Source organism: Schistosoma mansoni, chromosome W, assembly GCF_000237925.1.
Source record: "Schistosoma mansoni strain Puerto Rico chromosome W, complete genome".
Classification (NCBI taxonomy): domain Eukaryota; kingdom Metazoa; phylum Platyhelminthes; class Trematoda; order Strigeidida; family Schistosomatidae; genus Schistosoma; species Schistosoma mansoni.
In genome coordinates, this window is record NC_031502.1 from 36,190,562 (window position 1) to 36,216,221 (window position 25,660).

General features: G+C 32.1%; 1 protein-coding gene across 1 annotated transcript in view; it reads left to right on the plus strand.

Moving 5' to 3' along the window:
* Positions 1 to 25,660, plus strand: part of Smp_135870 (beige/beach protein-related) — a gene marked incomplete at its 5' end in the record, with an annotated part of 112,583 nt that overhangs the window by 12,044 nt on the left and 74,879 nt on the right. Inside the window, 12 exons of the mRNA XM_018789535.1 lie at positions 2,864 to 3,144; positions 4,867 to 4,975; positions 5,069 to 5,226; positions 7,003 to 7,421; positions 12,684 to 12,878; positions 14,477 to 14,961; positions 15,973 to 16,230; positions 16,795 to 17,009; positions 18,077 to 18,322; positions 19,826 to 19,966; positions 23,751 to 24,062; positions 24,242 to 24,362. Coding sequence (XP_018654969.1) covers positions 2,864 to 3,144; positions 4,867 to 4,975; positions 5,069 to 5,226; positions 7,003 to 7,421; positions 12,684 to 12,878; positions 14,477 to 14,961; positions 15,973 to 16,230; positions 16,795 to 17,009; positions 18,077 to 18,322; positions 19,826 to 19,966; positions 23,751 to 24,062; positions 24,242 to 24,362 — 2,940 coding nt within the window. The remainder of the gene's footprint in view (positions 1 to 2,863; positions 3,145 to 4,866; positions 4,976 to 5,068; positions 5,227 to 7,002; positions 7,422 to 12,683; positions 12,879 to 14,476; positions 14,962 to 15,972; positions 16,231 to 16,794; positions 17,010 to 18,076; positions 18,323 to 19,825; positions 19,967 to 23,750; positions 24,063 to 24,241; positions 24,363 to 25,660) is intronic.

A 25,660-nucleotide genomic window follows, 5' to 3' on the forward strand; every position in this document is an offset into this window, starting at 1 on the left:
TAATCAGTTTGTTAATTTGTAGGCGGTTTTCATTACACTTTGATATTAGATTATTTTTCAGAATTGAGTAATTACTAAACATTGAATTATGTGTTATAATCATTGGTATTTTTGGTAATGATCAACACGTGGTGTTGTTTATATAAATGACATTGAATGATAGGATTGTTTCATAGGTTTCCAATGAATATATATACTTAAAATCTTCCATTTTGTAAAACTAGTATTTATGTGGTGTGCATTACTTATGCGGACAGACATAAGTAATATGTAGCAGGAATTGGAAGTAGAATACTTACCAGAAGAAAATTGTGATAAGGAGAAGAGAAAGGAAAACGAAGAGCAATCGGAATAACAACAGGATTGGGAGAATGATGAAGCATGTAAAGGATAAGTGAAAGAAGATACGAAAATAATGTATTTAATGTATAGTTTTCATATTTTATAGAGCTACTGTATGGTTTTGTATGAAACAATAAATTGGTTTACGTACCTGGGTCTTCGTTCACTAAAGTTACATTTGACTTGAGGCTTATTGAAATGAAAACTTAATATAAATTAAAATCTGTTTAGAAGACTAAGTTTGATGATGATATGAGGTGAAAATTATTAACTAAATCAGCCTTATAAAAGGGACAGAAGATCAAAATGTTAAAAAGAATATACAACTGTCTATATGAACCAATATGTTTTCCATACTAAATAGTACTGGTACATACGTGTCATAATATAGATAGCTTTTATATCTGATTCTTTCCAGATAGATAATCGATGTAACGTCAAGATATAGTTTATTAACCTGTACTTCCTTAAGTCCCAGTGAATAGTAATTGAAGAAATAAGTTGTAAAGAGTCATCAACATCATTTGTCAGTTTCTATTGATCAGATCAAAGTGATCGTACTACAAGTTGAGCAATTTATCAATTCCCTACCATGTCAGCCTATGGCATATCTGTATTTTTTAGCTTTGAAATGTCCAATCGTTCAAGTTATCAGAATATGACAAATTGGTTCTAGTGGACTGGAAAAAACGATTAGTTGATTGATAGAATTGAAGATTGTTTTGAAAATTCTTCTTAGACAATTATTGCATTGGAATTAACATTTACTAAAACGTCAAATAACTGCTGTGTATTAGTGTTTATAAATAATTTGTAACATTGGGATTCTTAAAATGCTTGCAACTGCAATTACATCAGCCCTAAAGTGAATCAACAAAACTATCGTCATCAATAACGGGTCGTTTTATAAAATCTGGTCTCATAAGAGAAAAATGGATAAAATAATTCGGTTTACTAGCATAAATTATCATAAATATAAGTTACATTTAATATCAGAACAAAAATAAACACGAGTTCATGACGTAGTAAACCACAAGGAATATTTGTAGGTGATTGTTAATAGACTAGACAAACTGTTGAAATTGAAATAATAATGAATTAGTCATATAAGTAACAATAATAGTAGTTCAAGGAGGCGGCATAAACAATCTAAAATATTCATGGAGACTTAGGTAGTTACTGCAGTTAGCTACTATATGTGTTGCTAGTTTACATGATTGATTGACATCGCAGTTGAAGAGCTTTGGAAAACTTTGGTATTGTCATTGAGTTGTTTTTGTTTGCCTATACTGCTGCATAGTACAGACATAATCGCTTATACTTTATCGCATAAACTACTCAACTACCTCGTTCCGATGCAAATCGGTCTGAATTGAATAAAAGGATCAGCTAATGACTCATTAACTTTGTGGAGAATATATTTGATTTTCATTGAAATCATGAGCCGAACTGAGTTAAACCACAATGGAAAACCTAGAAGCACTGAATGGGATTTCTTCCTAAAGTGGGACTCCTCAGCAGTCCACATCCACGACCCTGCATGTGGAGTCTAACCCAGGACCATCAGCTTTGTGTGTGAACCCTGGGTCCTGGGTTTGATTCTCACGTGTGGGAAGTCGGATGTGCACTGCTGAATCATACACTAGGACGAAATGGCCACTCAGTGCTTCTGGGTTCTCAATTGTGGTCTTACATAGATCGGCTCATGATTCCAATAAAAGTAAACAATTTCCACAACCCCTTACTGACGAATATTTCAAATATCTAAATCAATTTGTCGGTATGACTGATAGTTATTCTCTCTCAATTAGTTAAGTTACTGTCAGTCATAATCTGTGTAGAATCTGACACATACATGCATCGGTTCACCTCGCCATACCATATTATCATAGCGAGATGAAGATATGAAGGCACACCCCAGAGTGGTAGAAGTAGTAACAGTATCAGTGGTAGTAGAAAGGATTAGGCATAGGCAGTATGATTTGAGGAGAAAAAGTAGGTGCATAGGACAAGAAGTATAAAATGAGTTAAAAACCCGGAATTTAAGGAAAGAAAAAAAGTGAATTCATCTAGGCCACTGTGATCTGTTCTCAAGAGTGTCACTCAATATCTCGAACTATTGGTTACAGTAACGAAGAGGATCCCAAACAACTAGTCTTCATCTGCCTACACATTTTATTCCAGCAGTCAACGTGTACGTGTCATACCTTGGGTTGGGCATCTCTGGCCTTATTCCAATCAATAGTTGTTGACCTGGATAACTCTCAGGTTGCAATTTTCAATCATCATCAGCCCTGACATTAGTCGTCTTTATATATGTAGATCAACTTGTCAAGGAATCATAAGGCAGTGGAGGCAATCATCTGAAGAAAATCTATTTATAGGTTCTAGAATGCTAAAATTGCTACCAAATAATAGTGTTTTCCTGTCTTTAAAACTTTTGTGTACTTTTTAGTGTCAAATTTCATATTTGTTTCCTTTTTCTATCTTACTGTTTTTAAATATCTATTCTTACTTCCAGGTTCATTGGAATTACTCAAAGAGATTGGAGATTATCTTTTGGAATTTTTACAATGTACCGTTACTTCACATGTACAAAACGGTGATGTATTTATTCGTTTAGGTGCTACTAATTGCTTATTAAATCGTATACTTCATACAAATGCTAAAAAACATATCATTCCTTTACGTTCATCGGCGTTGATGATTTATGAAGAATTAATGCTTAATAATGGTGGAGAAGAGTTAATGCCAAATTTATTAGAAAACATGCATCATGCTTATGCTGATTTAAAAATTGATGTAAGTAGTATACATATATACTACTATTATAAGTCTCAGACTATTATAGAATGCAAAGTAGTAATTAATAGCGACTTCCTTAACACTGATTTTATTTGTTCCCGAACCTGTTCGTTTTTAATCTGTAAAAAGGTAGGTTCGTTAAATTGGGTTTAAGCTAACTAGCTACTTGTTTCGTGTAATAATGCTCAAGTCTCCTAGACTGAAGCAAATACAGGGACAGGATATGGAATGGCCATTGGATTATGGTGGTCGACTATTTCAACCATTAGTATCACCAACAATTTGTCGTACATTGAAATATAAATTTAATCTTTTTATTGAAATAGATCTACTGTAAAAATTGGTACCTCTAATAATCTTTTAGAAGTTTTTTGTTTAAAAATAAGATCAAAATATGTTTATCTGTCCTATTTTTTTCACTAACAGTCGATATATTGTAGATATAAGCATAATTTTATTTCTGTCTGACATTAGTTGAAAAATTAAGAAGTGATTAATAGCCTTTTGATCCTAGTATAAAACTCTTCAGTAATAGACAATCACAATAGCTCACGTACTTAAGTCTTGTAAATTTGGATTTTCGTTAATTATCTCAACACTTATCTGGTCGTTTGTGTGGTTGCTAATACTCACTATCTTGTGTAAAACACCGATTCACACCCTAAATTATCCTAGTTTATGTCAGAATATTTTGGAAGAAGTCTACTTCTAGTCCAAATTAGGTGTATGTGATTTAATGCGTGTTTGCATGCAGAAAGTCTAAAATAGGATTTTTTAAATACGAATCATGTAAGTTTTAAATACAAAGAATAAAGAAAAAAGAGTTGATATAATCTTTAAGTGTGCTAATGAAGTCAATTGAAGCTATTTTGTTTTTTGTTATTGTGGTGTGTGTGTATGCAACTTCCTATTATTGACCACCAACTACCTCATAATAGGCAAAACACTTTGTACTCTAGAAGCACTGGTTTAAAACTGATTGATAGTCGTTTACTAAGTTTGAGTTATAAAAATCTCATTTATTAGAATGGGATGTAATAAACTATTTAATAGTTCCCAATTTTATCAGTTGCATTTACCGTTCACGCATATCCTAAAGTATTTTGAAATAGTTTGGTTTGGTTCATAAAACTACGGAACGATAGGCGGAGTGAAGTGTAGCGATTGTATAATTGGTTATAAATCCAATTAGAATGATCAGTATAGGGTTGTGGAGATTGTGGAACTCCAATAGAGATCATGAACCCATCAATATTAAACCACCATTAAAGACCTGGAAGCACTAGACCACCATTCCGTTCTAGTGTGGGACTCCTGAGCAGTGCGCGTCCACGATCCAACACGCGGGAATCGAAATCAGGACCTTTGATCTCGCGTGAGAACGCTTAACTTCTAGACCACTGATCCGACATCTAACGGTGTTAATGTCCAACTTCAACCAATCCATACGCGCGAGACCTAAGGTCCTGGGTCCGAATCCCGCGTGTGGAATTGTGGATGCACACTTCTGAGGAGTTTCCTAGTAAGATAAAATGGCCATCCAGTGCTTCCAGGTTTTCAATGGTGGTCTAACACTGATCGGTTCATGATTCCAATTAAAACCCAATTAGCATTGTATTTCAGGTCAAGTAAAACGACTTTTTTTGTATGAAATATTAGAAAAGATACATTTTTTGATAGAAATGTTATCAAATTTGTTTTATCGTAAATATATTTCAGATTTTATGTTCGTTTTGTCGAGTTTTACGTGAATCACATCGATGCAGAACTGTTTTTCGTAAGGTGAATGGATTTGTCTATGTGATGCAAGAATTAATTTATTTAGAAGGTTGTTTAAACTTATTTACATCAACTGTCAATTACTTGCAATTATCCAAGGAAGAATCATCATCACCAGCGAAACATGTAATCACATCTGCAGAATCTAGTCCCCAACATCAACATTCTCATTTATCACGTAAAATATTTTTGTCAAGTCTAACATATCCTCAATTATTTCTTCTGATCAAATCTATCTTTTCCAGTTTGGGAATAGCTATGAAATTTGAACCATCCAATGCTCATTATTTTGCGACTGAGGTAAGATAAACCCGAATATATATATAGAATACATCGTCCTTTCATAACCACCACTCCACTATATACTTTACTTCAGTGGATAAAATACGATTTCTTAGGCAGATGTCGACATTCTATGATTTCTAGTTTATTTTTATTATGATTGAAATAAAAGTTAACTAAACAGTGGTAGTTGAGTCTTGACTAGATAAAAGTTATTTAGAGTAATGAGGGAGTTTATTATTGTCATGATTGTTGAACTTTACTCTTATTTCACATTTACTCTTGTTCATCATTTTTTGTTGTTGAGTTATTAATCAGGACCAGAATTGTCAGTTCAACTATTCATATTGAAATTTTTTTTCTAATAGTCTACAAATAGTAGTTACAATTGATTGATCACTGGGTGGTGATCAATGCCATGTGTGTCAGATCCTTCTTAGTGCATATCAAATCCTATCGACCAAGTTTCAATGTGGCCACTAGTCTAGGTGACTCGACATTGTGTGCATTATGTTGAGATAAGATAGTGTTTGGAGGTAGTCTACAGGAAACCCTGGACTTGGGTTTCGTGCCATTTGGCACTCGTCAGAAACGTGTACTTGTAATCTTGAGGGAACTGATGCTCCCTAACGGATTCTATTCCGTGTCACTCAGCTTCACAGTCAGAGACGTTACCACTGGGCTATCGAGGCCGCGATCGACCTCTTGTGGGACTGAGATGTATTTACAATTGATTGATCTCCGTGTGGTGATCAAAGTCATGTGTGTCAGGTCCTCAGTTAAGTGCCAGAGTGAATATCAGCTCTAAGATTCAGGTATATACAGGTGACGAGTCCGAAATAGGATGAAACGCACCTCTTAGATTACATTGCTAGCCATTGTGTATCTCTACTTGAAGTGCTTGTGACTTACTGACAATACTGAGACAATCCTCATAGGATGCACATATTGCCAATATGAGACTAATCAATTACATTCTCCAACATCGATGAGAAGATTAAAGCAACCAATACAAAAATGAATATATATATATATATATATATATATATATATAACGGTCATCCTTAAATTTCAATCTTTTAAAAAGTTCAGGTTGTTTCATACTTGTTCAAAACCTTGCATTCATATGAAATAAATCAATGAAAGGGTGAGATAGCTCAGTTTACTCTGTTTTGATGGTTGATGTATTCTTGAATCTAAAGTTGAACTTAGTTCTTGTTGTAAGACTCTTACTTACAGCATATGTCTATTATGTCTTAAATTTTATAGCATTATTAATGTAAATTTATTATTAACATACTATGAGTGTTTATACTATTATATTGTTATGCTTGAAACTTAATCGATTCCGCGGTAACGAACGAAAGCCAATGACACAATGACACGATAAGCCATTCTAATCTGTTGTCCCAGGCCCCGCTAACTAGATGAAGAAGGCAAGTAGGGGAATATATATGTATTCCGGAAGCAACCGAGTACAAGCAATCGAATAAGGGAAAAAGTCAAGCGCATTTATACAGCAACAATTTGTCCTTGAGCATCATTAGTAAATAGCACACACAAAGAAACAATGGACCAATAGCGTCTAAGATAGTTTACAAGTGGGAAATATGACGCGAAGGTAAAAAGAGCGCGTTTGGCGCGAAAACAGCTAAATTCAAATTTTCAAAATAAAATTACAAAACTAAGCCATTTACCAAGTAAGTTCTGGGGATTTGACATCCCCAACATATATTCAGTTTTAACAATTCAACATTTTATCTTCAGTTATGTTTCATTATTTTTAATCTGTAGATTCAATATAACACTTTAACTGATGCAATTCTATCTCTTAGTTCAAATAAACAACAAAATAAGTTCAATATTAATTCATGTAGTCAATTCATATCTATCAACATAAATGAATTAATGAATGGATTCAATGATTCTATATATCATCAGACAAGAAGTATAAGATCGAAATATTTATATGCTTTATTTATGAATATAAAATTAATGGAATCATTGTTACTATCCCCTTCTTCAGTACTAACATCTCCTAATTTGAATAAGATAAAAATGGAATATAACAAGAACAAGAATAACACTTTAGATAGTTATCTTGATATGAACAAATCTTCCCCTGATGTCGTTGTCAATCTACCTAGACGAATTGTTGAATGGTGTCTTATTTTTAGATATTTTTATAATTTAGCAATTGATGCCTATGATCGGTAAGTTAGCAAATGATGAATATCTATTCATTTTAAAGTTAATTGGTATAGTTTGTTATTTTACTTTGATTTTTTAAATTTTGGAATGGTTCTTTTGAAAAACTTCAGATTCAGAGCTTGCTTTAGATATTTTTTCCAATCATTTGACTGTAAATATCCTATTACTTCTTTTTCTCAGATAGATCATTGAAGTCGTCGCTTATAGTCTTATAAGTTCAATACTTTAAAAGATCACGTAGTAGCTGAATGTTAAGCAAGATGTTTCATCAAAGAGGAGGAAACAAAGAAATATGTCTATTTCTGGTTTTTCTTAGTTGTCCTGCATTTTTCTATATCTTTTGAGTCAGTAGTTGATGGTTTCATAATCTGGTATAGTGTGTTCATTTGTTTATCCTTAACTTCTATTACGTCTAAATCCCTCTATAGTCACCATAGCATATCGGGATAACCAGTGAATTGAATATATAACACATGTCTCATGCACCACTATGGTCACAGGTTCACAAACCATATTAACTGATTTACCAACTTTACTCAGTAACGCATACTTGACATTAACATTGTTTACTCACAACACTGGTATTATATAAAAGACTTGTAATTAAATATCTGTTACGACATATTTATGTTACTTTAGGTTATTATGTTTCACAGTTGTAGAACATTATGCAGATTGTTAAGTAGTTTTCTCACTTTTTAATAGCTTATCATGTGTCTCACTTGCAACATAGATGATGTACGTTAATAAATTACAAACGAGCCTTTTGTATCTGTGTTATGATATTGATTCACTGTATAGTGATTAACCCATTAAAGTAACGAGTAAATAAATGGATTTAACTATATTATACTTTGTTAGAAAGTTAAGTATCAACAAACACCAACATTTTAGGGAAATTGTCGGTCTGAGATGTGAGTGGTTAGCCTCAAACTTTCCGAACTACCACTTAGTTTTTTAGAATACTTTGCCATAATACATTGCCATAAAGCCTTTTTGCTTATGTTTTTTCTTTTTACTGTCGTCATTTTCTACGCCCATTTTTTCTACGAAAACTATTCCAGAGATTCTGTCCGTTCAATTTTATTGGATAAAAATGTGGATTTTTCGACTCCCAACCCTGATCATAGTGATTCAACTCTTATTGTAACTGTTGCGAATAATGATAATACTGTCGGGAATACTGAATTACTTATTAATAATAATAATAACAACACAACATCGAATGTAGCAGACATTCTCATTGTACATCCAGATGCAGTTATTAGTCTCTTAAGACTGATTGCTAATTTAAGTGAATATTTAAATAACGAATTTTATCATCCATCATCGGATGATGGTGATGATGATCTGTGTATTGATTTCCAGGTAGGTTTTTTTCGTCTGTCTGGGTTATTCTGTGTTATTTTTATCATTTATTTTATCATTTATAAGTGTTCGATAGCTTAACATATTTCTGCTGTTATTCAGTTATTGATTCGGAAGATGAGGGGTTTTCCGAATCGATATCGTTTGTCTACTGATCAATAGAAACTAAGGAGTGTTAGGTGTTTCATTTATTTATATCTACGTCGTTAATATCTTTAAATCGCCCTGTTAAATATCACGTGACAAAACCTCCAATCAGAATACCGATTACTATGACCTTGTTCCTGTTCTGAACCAATAAGACGCCAACCATTAGCAGCCTTGAGTTGATTCTTGATTCTTATTAGACCTTGATATCGTAGCTTCTCATCTTGTTCTACCTGTAGAGTCCAGAGCACATTGTCAACTTCCGCTGTTTAAATAATGCACTTCAGACATACTTAGTTTTTATACAATTAGACCAGATCACATCAAATTATAGAATAAAAAATAACAGTTACGCAAGATCAAGCCAATAGTGACTATGAGTGCAAAAGACTTTAACTAAAAAATAGATTGGGACTAAATTAAGAATGTTAAGTCGTATAATAATAGTTAATAGGTCAAATGGAAGCTTACGATATATATATATATATATATATATATATATATATATATATATATATATAAATGGTCTATTAACAATTCCCGGAAGCTACCGTCCACTTATTATTCTTCGGGTACAACAGCATCACATTCAAAACTGATTGTAATGATATGATCAATACTTAGCGTTTTTGGTGACTGAGTTTTTCTCCAAATTAATCGGCTTCATTCGACACCGTCAATTCTTTATGAAAATCCAATTTATAAAAATGCATATGAGTACAGTATTGTTTATTAAATATTTGGGAAATATCAACTTGGAGTATTAGCTGTAGCCAAAACCTTGTAAAACTGTTTACTGATAACTTTTCTCAGTTATCATGGGAGTGAGTTGTAATTCAATGTTTCCTTATGTATAATCCCAATCAAGTGTAAGCATACAATCGACCTATTGTGACTGCTCTGCCACCAGTAATTTGCGAGCAGCTCATTGAGTATCATCTGTTAATATGAGGTTTCAAATGAAACTGATTGGATTCATGTTAACTCTTGTGTGTTTATGTCTTGTGAGTCACTGTGGAAATCAAACTATCGGGCCAACTCGTTATTCCACTTGACAAATAGCTCTGGGGTTACAGTTAAGGCTCGGAAGTCATTTGGATACTATTTAGTAATCTGACCAGAAATTTTGCTTCACTTTAGTAGTGGCGATTTATGTAGATCATTAACCAAAACACCAAGTAATAACCATAATAAAGTATAAATGTATTCTGAATTATAAGTAGATTTCGAGAGATGAATTCTTTTGTTACTGAGTTAAGTTGGATAACGAAAATGGAAAGTAATGACAGAGTAAAAAGACTAAAAATATTAAGAAAGTGATAAATGATTGGCAGCAATCCTTGAATGTTCTAAAAGAAGTCTATAAATTTTTGCAAACCCATTAAAACTGAAAATTTGGACTAGGGCTTGCTGAATAACACATCTATCTGTCTATTGTTTCTAACAATAGTTTACCTCTTCTCTTGATATCTATCTGCTACGGCACTTCAAACAACATTCTAGTCTCTTTTACAAAAGTGAATAGTATCGAAATAACAGTGGGTCAAACTTTTGTTTTCTTTCTCTGAACTACAATTGATAGTTAAATAATAATAGATAAGGTACTGTTATTATTATTTTTAGTGTTATTCCATGAAATATAAATAAATGAAAACCGACAAATTATTCGGTTAGATTTCGTTTTAGTTTTCTTAATCAGTTTAAATACGTTTTTACTCTTCCCATCACTTGATTTTTAATGGTGGTTTAGCTTAGATCGGTTCATTATCTCGATGAAATTTAAGTCTTCACAACTCCATACTGAAAATACTTGATTTCTATTTTTAGACATGTGGATAGCTAAACGCAATATTCAAATGCACTTGTAACCAATACTTTTTTATTCAATCCTATCTTAGCGTATATTCATTATTAAATAATCATTCCTCTGGGATAACTTAAAAACCCATTCTTATTTGTTCTACATACCATCTATGATTATTATTGATACATTTGTCATTAGAATTTATTGACTCCATGTGAATGTTTATAGCAAAATATACACGAATTAAAGTTCGTTTCAAAAATATGTCGTACGTACGAATTCAACAACTCGTTGGTTGGTTTGTAGAAGGGTTAACAATAATTTTGTTATCGTAAAGTGAATTATATATATATATATACTTAATTAGGACTGTTGGTAGTGTTAATTTAGTAGACCAAGTTTTTACTTGCTGGTCTTTCGGGATTGATGTAAGGTAGTCTTGTGAGATTTCACTGAAAATGACTTCTGGATTAATTTGGAAAAGTTTTGGCATTGAAAATGAAAAGTGATTGGGTAGTATATCAAAAACAACATTCCTCAAAGCGTGCTCAATGTGCTCTTCACATCGAATTCACATATATTTAATAATGAATTTATTGTAAAACAATACTATGTTTTAATAGATATACGGATTTGTTGTTTAAGGTACATCATTTGGACTAGTAATGTCTATTGTTATGTATAAGAGTCACAGACTTATTTTCTGTATTGTACAAATTTTGTGAATGTATGTTCACTCCATTCATGGATATCAAGGAAAACAATCTTGAATACTTTAATTTCACCAATTCTTACTTGTTTCATTGGTATTGTTCATAATTGTAATGAGTGGGACAGTAATCGGCACTTAGAGACGACCCACTAATAAGGATTATGTAATATTCCTCTATCCTGTGTATTCTAATTCGTTTATAAACTAGCATCCTAAACTGTGACCGATGATGCGCCTCAATTGTCACGACTAACGTTGAGTTGGGGCTGAGGTAATCTAAACTCTTATTGGTCCACTGATATACACTTCTTTCTCAGTGTTGAGTTTGCCTAGGAGAACAGTGGAGAAAGGCTTCTATTATTACATTTCAGGAAGTATATTTATCACAGACACATTAGTTTATATACATGAATTATCGGACCGGAACGCATCTTAAATAAGAATTCTCTTACTTATTATCATACCGTATTAAAGAGAACGGAGCAAACGGTATATAATTAATTAACCATTATGGAATAATATAATTTATAATAATTAGTAGGTTCAATGGAAGCTCAGAATACAGGAAACAGATATAATAATCAAGTTATCCAATAATCATACAATAAAAATGTAAACAGTAATAGTCCATAAAATAATTACTAAATTTACAACATTCCCAATGTCCATTGTGTCACAACAATAATAAAAAGATGTATTGATTTGACTTAACCTTATTTATAATATTCGTATCTTCGTGCATGTATACTGTCTGTTTCCAGCTCTAAACTCTGATAACTAAGTTAGGGATAGATTTCTCCAAGTTCCACTAGAAATCTCTAATGTATGGAGTTAACCTAGTCGATAGTAGTAAGTCAGTAACTTAACCGTAACAATGAGTGAATATTACACCATTATCATTAATTGACTAAATTTAGAGTATCTAAACGATTAAATTCAAAACAATAGTTCATTGAGATAGTATTCGGTACAAGATATTGGTGGTTCCTGGATTCCACGTCGTTAACAATCATATTTGTGGATTGATTGATGAAATTGTTCTAAACTAAAACGTATTGTCAATCTATCACTTCGTGGGTTTCAATGGTTTTCCAGTTGATTTCATTTCGTGCTAAAAAGAAAAAAATCATTGAAATGAACACTTTTTATTTGGTAATTCATTTTAATTGGTTTGAGTGATTGATCCCGCACTATTTTTATTGTATGTTATTTTCCTATTTTTTTCTTGTAGAGTTGTTTGTTAATTGTAATCACTGATTTGTTGCACAGTGAACGTAATCAACAATTGATGTGTAATGTGTATATGCCTCGTGAAATTCTTAATGTATTTCGTAAACCATTAGCCAATGATAATCATCCATTACATGATCAAATTCGTGGCCTTTTTGAATGCTTAGTTATTCAAGCTTTGACTCCTAATGATCTTCGGTATGTTCGTCGCTATTCCTATCATTTTTATTTAAGATTTAAGTTGTACATATATATTTCTAAGTAGTAACTTGTGTACCATTAAATAGATTGGTAGTATCTTGTATTTTCAGTGAATTCATATTTTTTTTCAGCAGAGTAAACTAAAATTTATCATTAACCTAATTGATTATTTAGTCGTTATCATATAGTATACTATTGACAGGTAATCAAGTTTAAATTAATTCCAATATAACTGAAGTTTCATTAAGTAGGAAATTACGTCAAAGGCTTTGTATCTCTCGAGAGCTGTTTCGCTTTATCATAGAAGGAGTGGAGTGGGGATAAGAAATGTGTGCTACTCGTGATTCGCAAACAGAAAAAGTAACAGTTCACTTCAGATGCTTTTTGTTTTAATTTCATTAGTTCTCAATTAGTGTTATTTCAAGAAGGGAGACTGTCTCAAAAATTTGTTCCCGCTTATATTTGCTGGAATTTGTGTCAAGGATTATTACTGTTCGACATACCGTAGGTGTGTTTGGGATTGACTACATCGTCTCTAGCTTACTCTGCGAAATATTTAACTGTGTTTAGAAATAAACAATAGTTGATGATTTAAGTGTTTAGTGTATCTGTCACTACAAAATTTGTTTACTGATCGACTGGATTATGCATTACTGTTAATGTTGTATTTCACGTCATTTTCTAATTGAAAAAAAAGTAAATGGTTTTCAGTTTCTCAATCTAGATCTTTTCAACGGTTCGTAACACGAATTATGATTGGAATGTAAATCATTTTAATAATATGTTTAGGATTTATTCGAATTCCTATTGTTTATAAAATAAAGCAGTCTTAATTTTTGGTGTTAAGATTTATTTTATTCATTGTATACTTTTGGATTAAAATATTACATAGAATGTAACTTTAATTCACTTATTAAGATTACCTTAAACATTTCATAGCTACATTCCATTTGAGTCTCCTAGTAATCAGTTTCGTCAACAATAAGACTTTTCTTTATGAATTTTTTCTTAATGAGATCTAGATTTTTCATAAAATTGGTTAGTAAAATTGGAAATCGATGAACTTCTCATTCCGGTTGTACTATTTATCCTCCTTGTATTATAAGAAAATACAAGCCTCGAACCTAAGTTCGTGCTAGTTGGTACTCGTTAGCAAGGAGTATATACAATGTCGAAGAAACTAATGCTAAGTGTGGGATTCGAACCTGGGTCGATCAGTATCACAGTCTGCGACCTTGCCACTGAGCTATTTATTATCGTTTGTAGCACATCTTGCTGATGAGTGTCAACTAGTACGAAACCTAGGTCCAGGGTTCCTGCTAACTAATTCCAACCTTTTAAAGTCTCAGCATAGTTCACGCGATATTGAGTCATCCAGACTAGTGGTAACATTAGAACCTAATCTATTAAAGTTAGTCAGCACTAAAGACTAGACGAATATTATATTAGCCACTAATTAGTGATCTATCAGTTTCAAACGTTAGCTATATGAATAGTTTTTCACCGTTACCTTATTACATTATTTGGTCTGAATTTTGAAAATTTTTATACCTATGTATTATTTGTTTGTATGTTTCTTATGTTTTTTTTTCTAGTGAATTTCTTCGACTTTCTGACACGTTGTCAGAATTAGATGCCAGTCTAATTTATCCTACTGAAAATAATAATTTATCGAATTCATTATTTAGTTTATCAGATGAAGCGAAAATTTTACGATCCAAATCTTTATCTTTTCGTTTAAATCCGTTGACATTAAGTCAAATTAAATGTCTAATAGCTATGTCAACACCATCTCATGTAGAATTCAATAAACAAATTATCCGACGTGATTCACGTATTAATTATTCTAGTGTCCGATCAAGTTCAACAATGAATTCAGAAATAGGTTTATCTATATCACCCCCATTTGTTGAATTCAATATGTCTACTGAAGGATTTGGTTGTTTATTTCTACCATCAATTGCACCACAAGGATCATCTTCAGTTGCACATTTATGTGGAGCTGTTTCTGCTAATTCTTCAGGGAATTCAGCTAATAGTTCACTGAATGATATGAATGCAGGAGGAGGTGTTGGGGCAGGTGAGTTTTTGGATAGATTGATGTGGTCAACTATCGGGCAGTGGAGGGCGTTTGTCCCTTTTTAGAATTGTCACCATCTTTTTGGAGGTGTTCTACTCACCGATTTTATTTGGTATCAGTGCTCCTACAACAGCGGAAAGATAAAAAAAAGACTTGCAGCATTATGTCCATCGTTTCAAGTTGCCGCACCATATCAACACAGAGCAATTAAATTATGAAAACAAATGTCAATGTAGTATAAGTAATAAAGATTAGATAGACAGTATGGTTCTAAAAGAAAAAGCTAATTCACCTAATAGAATAGTATAAAGTAATTTTAAAACCCGGATATTAAGGGAAGATACAGAGTGAATTTATCTGTGCCATTGTGACCGATTATGAAACATATCATCCAACGTCTCCAACCATTGATTGCAATCATTACAAAGATTTCAACCAATTAGTCTTCACATACTCACACATCTTATTCCAACAGTCAGTTACTTGATGCCATGTCTTGGATTAACCACTCTTACCTTTCTTATAGCTTACTCCTTCACTACCCAGCATCATCCATCGGGGTAACTAATGGTTAAGGGTACTAATAAAACTGTCTTCTAAATTCTCGAAGCTAATCAGTCAAAAAGTTTCGGGGAATATCCGAATTCCAAGGAACTAATAAGAATATTAGGTTACATTTATTAATAAGTTTAATGAAAATCACGAATGTTACTATTGATAAGTTTCATCTGGTTCAACGAGCTCAGATTTTAGTTGTCAATAAATTCACCACACTAAATGTCTAATATAGAAATATCAGTAGTTTGACATCCCTGTTAAGAAATATTACTACCAAGCTTTAATATTAAACATTTTATTAAGTAACGGCTAAGAGTCCCATACTTTACTCAACGTTGCAGTATTTGATAAGATGATTACTCTTACTAAATAACATTATATTGTGATTGAGGATGACTATCTAGATTATTATGCACATGTATTGTTATCGATTAATTTATTTAATACTTACAGGAGAACGCTCATTTCCTCCATCATGTGGATTTACATATTCTGCATGGGTTTCTGTATCACGATTTGATAATGTAACAACTAATTCTTATGATATTGATTCTATGAAACAACCATTTCAACAACCACAAGCTGTACATTTATTAACACTTGTAAGAGGAGTTCAAAGTGTTAATGATCAATTAGTGTTTCTACGAATCTATATACATCCAATCAATCATTATTTAGTTGTTTCCACTCAAGAACGTCTTTTACAGCCAGGTAACTAACTAGAAAAAAAACAGTTTTTCTTAATACTTTGTTTCTAATCCTGAGTTTTATGTCAGAAAAATCTTTTGTAATAGATCGTTTACTTTTTTTATTGTTATTCTCAATTCATTCCAACTATTAAATTTGTTAATGTGAACTTTACTTAATTTTATTATAGTTCGTATAACTGAATTGTGTGTTTTTTTATTCATTCATTTATGATTGATTGCCTATTGCAAACTATTAGACATAATAATGTAAAGTCTTATAAAAATTACTATAGAAAATGTTTAGTCTATTGACTAAAGAGCATTTTCTGTTATTTTGACAAAAGTATATTTAAAATAGAGAAGTCAGTGTATTATTGCTTAGTTTTATAGAGAGGTATGTTAATTGCATTCTGATTATTGTTAGTAAAATGAAACCTTATCCATCAACTAATATGATTACATTCCATTTTTACAAAGTCTCTTGCATTATACGCTGATTCTTCTTTTTATTTTATTAAATAATATATAGGTCAGTCTTGTGATCTAGATATAGATTGTTCTAACTTGTCGAATAATAATAACACAGATCAATTAACAACTATCGAATCAGATTCAAATATGAAAAATGCTATTGGAACTGGTACATGTGCAGTGTTCCCATGTGGTTTCCCACCAAATAGTTCTAATGAATGGCCTTTAGATGTTTGGCGTCATGTTGTAGTTGTATTTAATCGTGCTGGAATGATCAAGACTAGTTCGTGTAGTTTATATCTAGATGGTCATTTTATCGGAAGTCGTCGAGTAAGTTGGATATTGTTTTTCTTTGTAAAAAGTGTTTATTTGCCTAAGTAGGTACTCGGTTTTTATTTTTTTCAGTCTTTCGCAATATGGACTAATTTTCACTTTTAATTTGACAGTTCTGGTCTCAGGAAAAAATGATTTTGAAGGGGATTTTCATCATAGACTGTGATCTATTGATTAGCAAATTTTATTACTTTAATCTTATCTATCTTTCAAATCTTCCCAATACAATACAAAAATAAGAGATATAAATTATGGTTTTAAAATAATATATTAGTTAATTGAAGGGAAGGGTGATTAGTGAAAATTCAACATAATTTTCAGCTTGAATAATTTACATTTCATCAACAACAATGTAAGAGTTCTTTTTATATTTCACTTACAAATTTCCCAATACTGCTTAGATATGAATTTTGCGTAGATGAGATGGAAGTGTATCTATTTATTTAGTAAACACAATAATTATTGGAATCAGATCAGTTGGTTTAAAAGTTGCCGTAGCTTTTGAGGAGATAATACAAATATGTACTCGATCTTCGGATCCCACAATTAATTCACATAACTAACGAGTCGTATAGTCAAACAAAATGCATACCTACTAGGCTTTGATCATTAAGGTTTGTTCATCTGGTGGTTATTTGGTAAAAATTTATTATTTTTTCTAATATAATCTATGGCTTAGCATTGTTATTAACCTATGCTGTCAGCTGTTTACCACTTCAATCAGGTAGAGGAAGAAGATAAAGTGCACAGGAGGTTTTATTTATTGAATAGTAGTCGTTACAACTTGTCAGGTATTGATATTGGAAGATAGTTAAGACGACCCATATGGTATCAGTATGAATGTAGTTCAATAGTTATCCCTTTGTCTACCATGCCTTATTCCCATACTCATTCATGTGTTATTGAGTCATCATAAATACTAGATGTATGACTTTGCAAGCCTTATCTGATCGGTTCATTTTGTTTTTTATATTTAATACGCATATATATTATAGTTCAGTATTTTCAATGTTCTCGTCAGTTCCAAATGTATGTAATTTTTATCTCAATTATATCCCTTTCAGGTCACTTATATCGGGGCATCTTCAGCGTCGAGTGCACTTGGACGTAATATTATGCCTTCATCACTATGCGGTTTTGTTGGTACACCTGCGTCTATGCGTAGATCTAGCAAACTGTTATGGAAGATAGGACCATTTCATTTTATTGAAGAACCATTAACAGCTAATCGTATTGCTATTATGACTAAACTTGGACCAAACTATATGGGTAGTTTTCAAGCAATACCTTCGATGCCGTGTAAGTATCGTGTTTTATATTTAATATATGTAAACATATGTGATTCAGTACGTGTTATTCAGTTGCTTTATCATAATTAGAATGTTTAAGTATCATCTGTATAACGAATTGGACAAGAATGATTGGAAATTAAAGTTAAGTTGTTATTTGGTCTAGAGGTTAATGGGATATATAACTGTGGTGTGCCCTACTTATGCGGACAGACATAAGTAATATGTAGCAGGAATTGGAAGTAGAATACTTACCAGAAGAAAATTGTGATAAGGAGAAGAGAAAGGAAAACGAAGAGCAATCGGAATAACAACAGGATTGGGAGAATGATGAAGCATGTAAAGGATAAGTGAAAGAAGATATGAAAATAATGTATTTAATGTATAGTTTTCATATTTTATAGAGCTACTGTATGGTTTTGCATGAAACAATAAATTGATTCATCTTACCTGAGGTCTCCTTCACTACATAAAAAATTACAATATCAAACATCTAGCTATTTTTTCATTTTCGCTATAATCACTGGTTGATGACTCAACTGAACGTGGAAATAAATATATCATTGGATTTTATCTCAGTTGTTTAAAAGCACTATGCCCACTGAAAGATGTGAAAGTTCTTGATTTCCTGAATATTCATCTTCACGACACTTTGAGATAAAAAATGACTTACATATCAATACATTATTAGTTATACTCTGTTGTATTAACTAAAGTGATGCATATGATAGGCATTTTGAATGATCACATGACGATTACATATCGTGATAGAAAATCCAAAGATTTCTCCATATTCAATCTATGATTATCTACATAAGTTAATATCTATTAAAAAGATTTTTACTACTCGATCAGAATTGTTATTAACTAAAAAAAGCGCCGCAAATAAAATACGTAGTGATCGTTTCATTAGTTGTCAATGTTTTGTAATTGAACAGATGTCTTATTCATAGTAACTGAAAGTAACTGAAGCAGACGGATTCTATCGCCAACTATTCCAATCTCAGTTTAATTAACAGAGAATGGATAATCTAGATGTTTGTTACTAGCAAATAATTGGTATGTATGGTTCACGCTAGTAGTAACACGTCAACTTGTATGTTTTTAATTAGTTTAACATTAAGACAACTTTTGCCACTTGTTAGCATTATTTGATAAAGCATTAAATAAAGGTAGTACTAGACAACTGCTTTGTTGTAGGATTCCTGAAAAGTGTGGATAATTTTACAACTCCAACAGAGATAAAATCCAAGTTTGTTATTCAAGTTTCATAACATTCATATTACTTTTTGGACCACTAAGTAATGGTTCTATGATCAACTTCAGATAGTTTAGGATATAGAACATTTGATTCGACACTAATTTTAATTCCATTTAAAATAAAAACCAGTTTGTGACAAATTATTGAACAGATTATATTATCTGTTCATTTCTATCAGAAATTCATTTTTTAACTTGTTTATCCATATTTTATTTTTTTTTGTTTCTCAATTTTTTTTCTACAAAAAAGCATTTGTACGACCAGATGTGGATGAGTCAAATTTTCCGTTATTTTCTGAAGATAAACTTGTCTTTGGAGTTTATGCTTGTAATATATCAACTCTTACATTAAGTAGAATTCGTAAAGTTTATAATCAGTGTGACGCTAAAGCGATAGCACGACAAGTGAGTTTATATAAAAAAAAAGAAAAGAACATATGTCTATATTTATCTGTTTTTCATCAAAATCTGTTATAAATTTTGTATCTATTAAATATTGGAAATTATTACATTGAGGTTAGGAAGATGAACAATTGTTTGCCAACTCAATAGTCTCGATGCTAAGCTCTTAGGGTGGAAGTATGAAGATTTAGGATTTGATCCCTGATACTGTCGTAGATACTCGTTCCTGAATAGTCCCATACTAGAACAAAACATATGTTCAGTGGTTCCTAGTTTTTAATAGTTTTCAAACTTAAGTCGGTCTGTAATTTAACACCACAAATTTCTTCAGAGCTGTTTCATTTCTGTGTGTGTTGAACAGTTATGACCTTTGTGGATGGAACTCAGTACTGTATGACTGCATATGGCACACAGTTATCATCACGTTCAGTTTACTTTTCAAAGTTTTTTGAAAAATTAAAATTAGTTTTTTGAAGAAATTTTGTACTTTATGACACTATGAAAAGACAAATTTCATCAGAATTATATGTTATATTTCCGCACTACATTTCGAACAATCTGACCCTACATACTTGTTAAGGAAGTTAATATATGACAAAATAAAAGGTCAACTAGACAACAATTTGTTCTTACCTTTAACCTACCTTGGTAATACTGATTTATTATCCATCATGGTTTCCATATTGTGTACTTTATTATTCTATGAAAGGTTTTTTGTGGACATTATTATAATTTATTAGTTGGGTTCATGAGTCGGTTGAAGCTAGACCATCATGAAAAACCTGGAAGCACTGGACGGCCGTTTCGTCCTAGTATGGGGCATCCACGATCCCACCCAACGAGATTCGAACCCATGACCTATCAGTCTCGCGTGCGAACGCTTTACCTCTAAACCACTGAGCCGGCATCCAACGGTGTTAATGTCCAACTTCAACCGATCCACGAAATTGAGCCACTGTCCACCATTGTTTTCAGTGAGTTACTATCTCACAACAGACCTGATTAAACTCCACTGGTCACTGCTTCTCACTAGAACTTCAGGAAGTATTTTTTGAAGCCAGTCCTTAGTCAGAATATGATTATTATTCTATGAAAGGGGCTTTTTGTGGATATTATTGTAATTTATTAGTTAAGTTGTTTATCCTTACCTTCGGATTTGTCTAGTTCACCTTTTATTTTTTTATGTATTAATCTTCCCAACAAGTATATGTGTGATAAGATTGTTCGAAATGTATTGCGCAAGTATATCATTTAATTCTGTCAAACTTCAACTCATCGCATTATCCAAATTTATTATAGGGATTTATTGTGTTAGATACTTTACAAATATAATTAATTGAAACTTGATCCATAGAATTCAATCAACACTAAACGATTAGACAAACATGATATCAATCACTACTCAGTGATCAGTTAGTTGTAAATATCTGTCTTATAGGTCAGTCGCCATCCGAATACCACAATGGCAACGTCTCAGACCTCCAAGCTGAATGGCATGGGTTCGAATCCTATGAGGGATTTCATTCACCTTGAGATCATAGACGCACCTTAATAACTCGGAACGTAGGTACAGGGTATCCTGACTACTAACTCCAATCGCCTAAGATATTGAATGATTGTTTGCTAGTATTGTTCATACTTAAAAGAGGAATTTCTTTTGTTTTGTTATTTGAACCTAAGTGAATAACTTATATTGATTGGTTGGATAGATGTGCTTCAACATATCTTTTCATTTAATTACATCATAGCATGTGATTTTCTTTTTATTCGTTCTTTTTTTATTTGTATTTAAACGAGTAGTGATAACCTCGTTAATCAGATTTAATTTGATTAATAATTTATTATATATCTTTATAAACTATAGATTAAATAAATTAAATTTGACGATAATGGTTCAGGCTTATTAATTCTTATTTCCTTAAATTGTTGAAGTAAATGACTCTCTATCATAACTTTTGTTTCATTAATTGTATTATCTTGGTTCTTTTTTCGGTTACTTTTCCTCTGTTATTGGTAAGAACGTACTTTGTCGTCGTCTTATCCTTGTATTTAACTTTCTCTTTATAAAAAATATATATAACATGTAATCGTCAACTTGTTTTTCAATCCATCAGATCTCAAATCTTTTCACTGTACTACTGAGCTACTAATGGCCATTCCAAGTATTATTTGTTTGTATTTATTGTTTCTGTTATGCCTTTTACCCTGCTGATTATCACTTGGTAAGATTGCCGATAGAGCACCGACTTATATGACCTTTGCACTGTGTCAAACCAATGACGCGTTAACCAGTGCGAACAGGCTAGACGTAACTCAGATTCCCTATTAGTTCTTGTCGCCTAGCCCTATCCGTTTGAGTTCAGAACACAATCTCAGCTTCCGCTGTTTGAATGGTATATTTCAGACATACGTAGTGTTTATACAAGGAAACCAGACCTCATCATACAATGAAATAGAAAATAACAATTATACAGGATCAGGCCAAAAGCGGCTGTGAGTGTGAGATACTGTAATTAATTGATTGGGGATAACTTAAGAATAGTAAATCGTATAACAATAGTCAATAGGTCAAATGAAAGCTTATAATAAAAGGAACATGAATATACACTTAATTCAGTCACTTAATAGTCATCCAACAAGATTATTAGTAATAACAGTCCACAAATATTTTCTAGCAGTTACCATTCACTTATTCTTTGTCAGGATATAACAGTTTCATTCCATTTCTTTTCTTTGTTTAGCAACAGAATTTCTAAATATATATATATTTGACCCCTCTTTAACACAAATCCTTACTTCTTGATGTCTTTTGTCGTTTTACTTAACAATGTCCAGTTTTTTGTAATAGCTATTAGACGTACAATTCATAACACTTATTGTGGTATAAATAGTTCAAGTATTTTTTATTTAACTGTTTAGACGTTAGTTCTACTCCCATCAGAATGTATTTGGTTTTTTGTGAGGTGCGAGAAGCAGTTAATAGGAACAGTTATGAGACCGTTGTTTTGAGATAGACTTTTGAATGAATTATGAGTTTTTTAAATTAACTGATTATAATCTTTTATAGACAGTTAGTGCGAAATTATCTTAATGTTCAGCTCTTCATATGAATAAATAAGCAATGCATGTCGAATACTTTCATAGAAGTGATAACGTAATTAATGCCTGCAAACATTTAATCATTAGTTCACAGATTCAAATCGCGTTGCACCTACTTTGGTCTGTGCAGAGTTGGCTAACATCATTAGTCATCACGCAAATACGTGGCTCTAACCGGATTGTATAATTATTTATACTTGTTAAATGAGTTGTATGGGTATTGTTGATATTATTGACATTTCTATGAATGACAAAATGTCCTTGTGCTTAATAATGAGAAATTGTATAAATAAGACTAGAAGATATCAATCTTCAATTTGTTATTACTTAGTGAATTGTATTTGGTGTATATAACTGTAATAACTGAGCTGTTGAGCTAAAAACAGGGAAAAAGATTTTGATCTTATGATTTATAGTTGATAACCTACTATTTACGCTATTGGAATCGCATTATCTATTCACTGAGTTCACGTACATAATTATCGTTATATATTTACGTTAGTTATTTGTTTTACACATATTAACCCCTGTTATTTTTTTGAACAGTAACACTTTTCTGTTTTCGGTTATACTATCAAAAAGAAAGATAACATATTTGTTATTATTATTATTTACTATTACTTTTATTATAGCAAATATCCGAATAATTTCTAAATGTTTTGTTTTCTTTTTTTTATCCCCTATTTAGTTTTATTTATCACCTAAAGAGAATGCAACACCTATACGTATTTTACGTAATTCAGCTTTACATTTAAATGGTCCAGCTAGACCACTTGGTGCAGTACTTGTTGGATATCAAGGTGTTCGTACATTTACTCCAAGTCCCGTTTGTCGTCTAATTCACTGTGTAACAGGTGGTGAAGGAATGCGAATTAGTTTAGCATTAATTGCTATGGCACAAGATGTTGAAACATTGTATGCATCGAATAAAGCAGCTTGCACATTGATCAAATGTAATACAGCTGCATCGATTGAAATGTTACGAACTAGTGGTTACCAAGTAAGTAAAGTTGTACAATTTCTCTCTTTGATGGTTGGTTTAATTGTATTGTTTCACAACTATACCATCCAGCTCAGAGAACCTGACACTACTAAAATCCTCGTTCTAAGCTACAAATATTCCCTATCATATCTATATGTACAGTTGTTCAGGTTTTATGATTATTCTTTATTTTATAGATATATGCTGTCTTATTGCGTCGTAAACGTCATTTACTTACTACGAGAATCTTGGACTCTATTCTCAGCTTAGCGTTAAACATGAATTCATGGACTGATAAATCTCCTATATCACTGGTTAGTCGATCATTGTTTTAAAGTTATTAAATTTTGTGTATAAATGTAGTTTAATTCTTATTTGAAATAGTTCTTTGCAGTAAAAATAGTGGTCTGTATTTCGTATCAAGTTTCTAGCGCTTTTAAAAAATTTAGGAACAGTAACGAAGATCCGTTGTAAAGAAAGTATTTCCAAAGGAGAGTGTGAAAGAATAACTAACCGTACAACTGAGTTTTTGGTGAACAATCATTGTCCACAAAAATTACGAGATGCGATATAAAAGAATATTCTTCGGTCGAGAAAAAGTCTATCTTTGTGCAACCTGGCTTCAGAAGTGTTATGACTTGACCTAGCCGTCGCCAATTTGTTATGTTTTTGACCTAGGCTGTAGCCAATTGTTATGACTTGATCAAGGTCGTCGCTGATTTGTTATGACCTTACGAATTTAACAAGGACGTAATCCGCGTAAGTTATCCACCAATAGAATACGCCTTCTATGACCTTCACACTGTAACAATGACGTTCGACTAATATGAGTAATCTAGCGTCCTTATTGGTCCTTATCAGCCTAACCCGTCCACTTGAGTCCAAAACACCAATAGCAGCCTCGGCAATACGAATCGTTTATTTCAAGCATACTTTGTTTATATATCAGACAGACAGGCCACATCACACCATAAAATAGAAAATAATATTTGTACAAAACCAAGCCAAATGAGGCTGTAAGCGTGGGAGACAATACTCAATAAACTGAGTATAACTTAGGAACAGTAAATCATACAATAATAACCAATAGGTCAAAATGAAGCTTACAATAAGATGAATATAGATATAGATAATCTAGTTACCGAATAGTTATACAATAAGAATGATAGTCCAATAGTAGGTCCTGCAAGTTACCCGTACTTATGTCTTCGCTACTACATAACAAGAAGTGATGAAATAGATGGCATAGTCGATTCTGAACTAAGATCTACATTTTAAAAGACCCATACTGCGGCTAAATTGTCCTCATTTTCTTAAGCAAATCCCTCAGTGGTCCAGGTGAAAAATAACAAATACACGCTTCATGTGAATTCTCGTCATGTTTACTGGTTTACATGTACATGCCGAAACGTTTACGTTTGAAAAACAGGAGATAAGGAGTTGTCGTTTTCTGTGACAGTTTGAGACTAAAAGGTAAACAGTTTTCAGCAATATGGTTGGCCATCATCTAATTATTAGTGGATACGATGTCGACATTCCAATATCATTCAAAATAATCAATAAACAAAAATCTTCAAACATACTGCTTTTCATAGTAGAAAGCATGAGTCAATTGA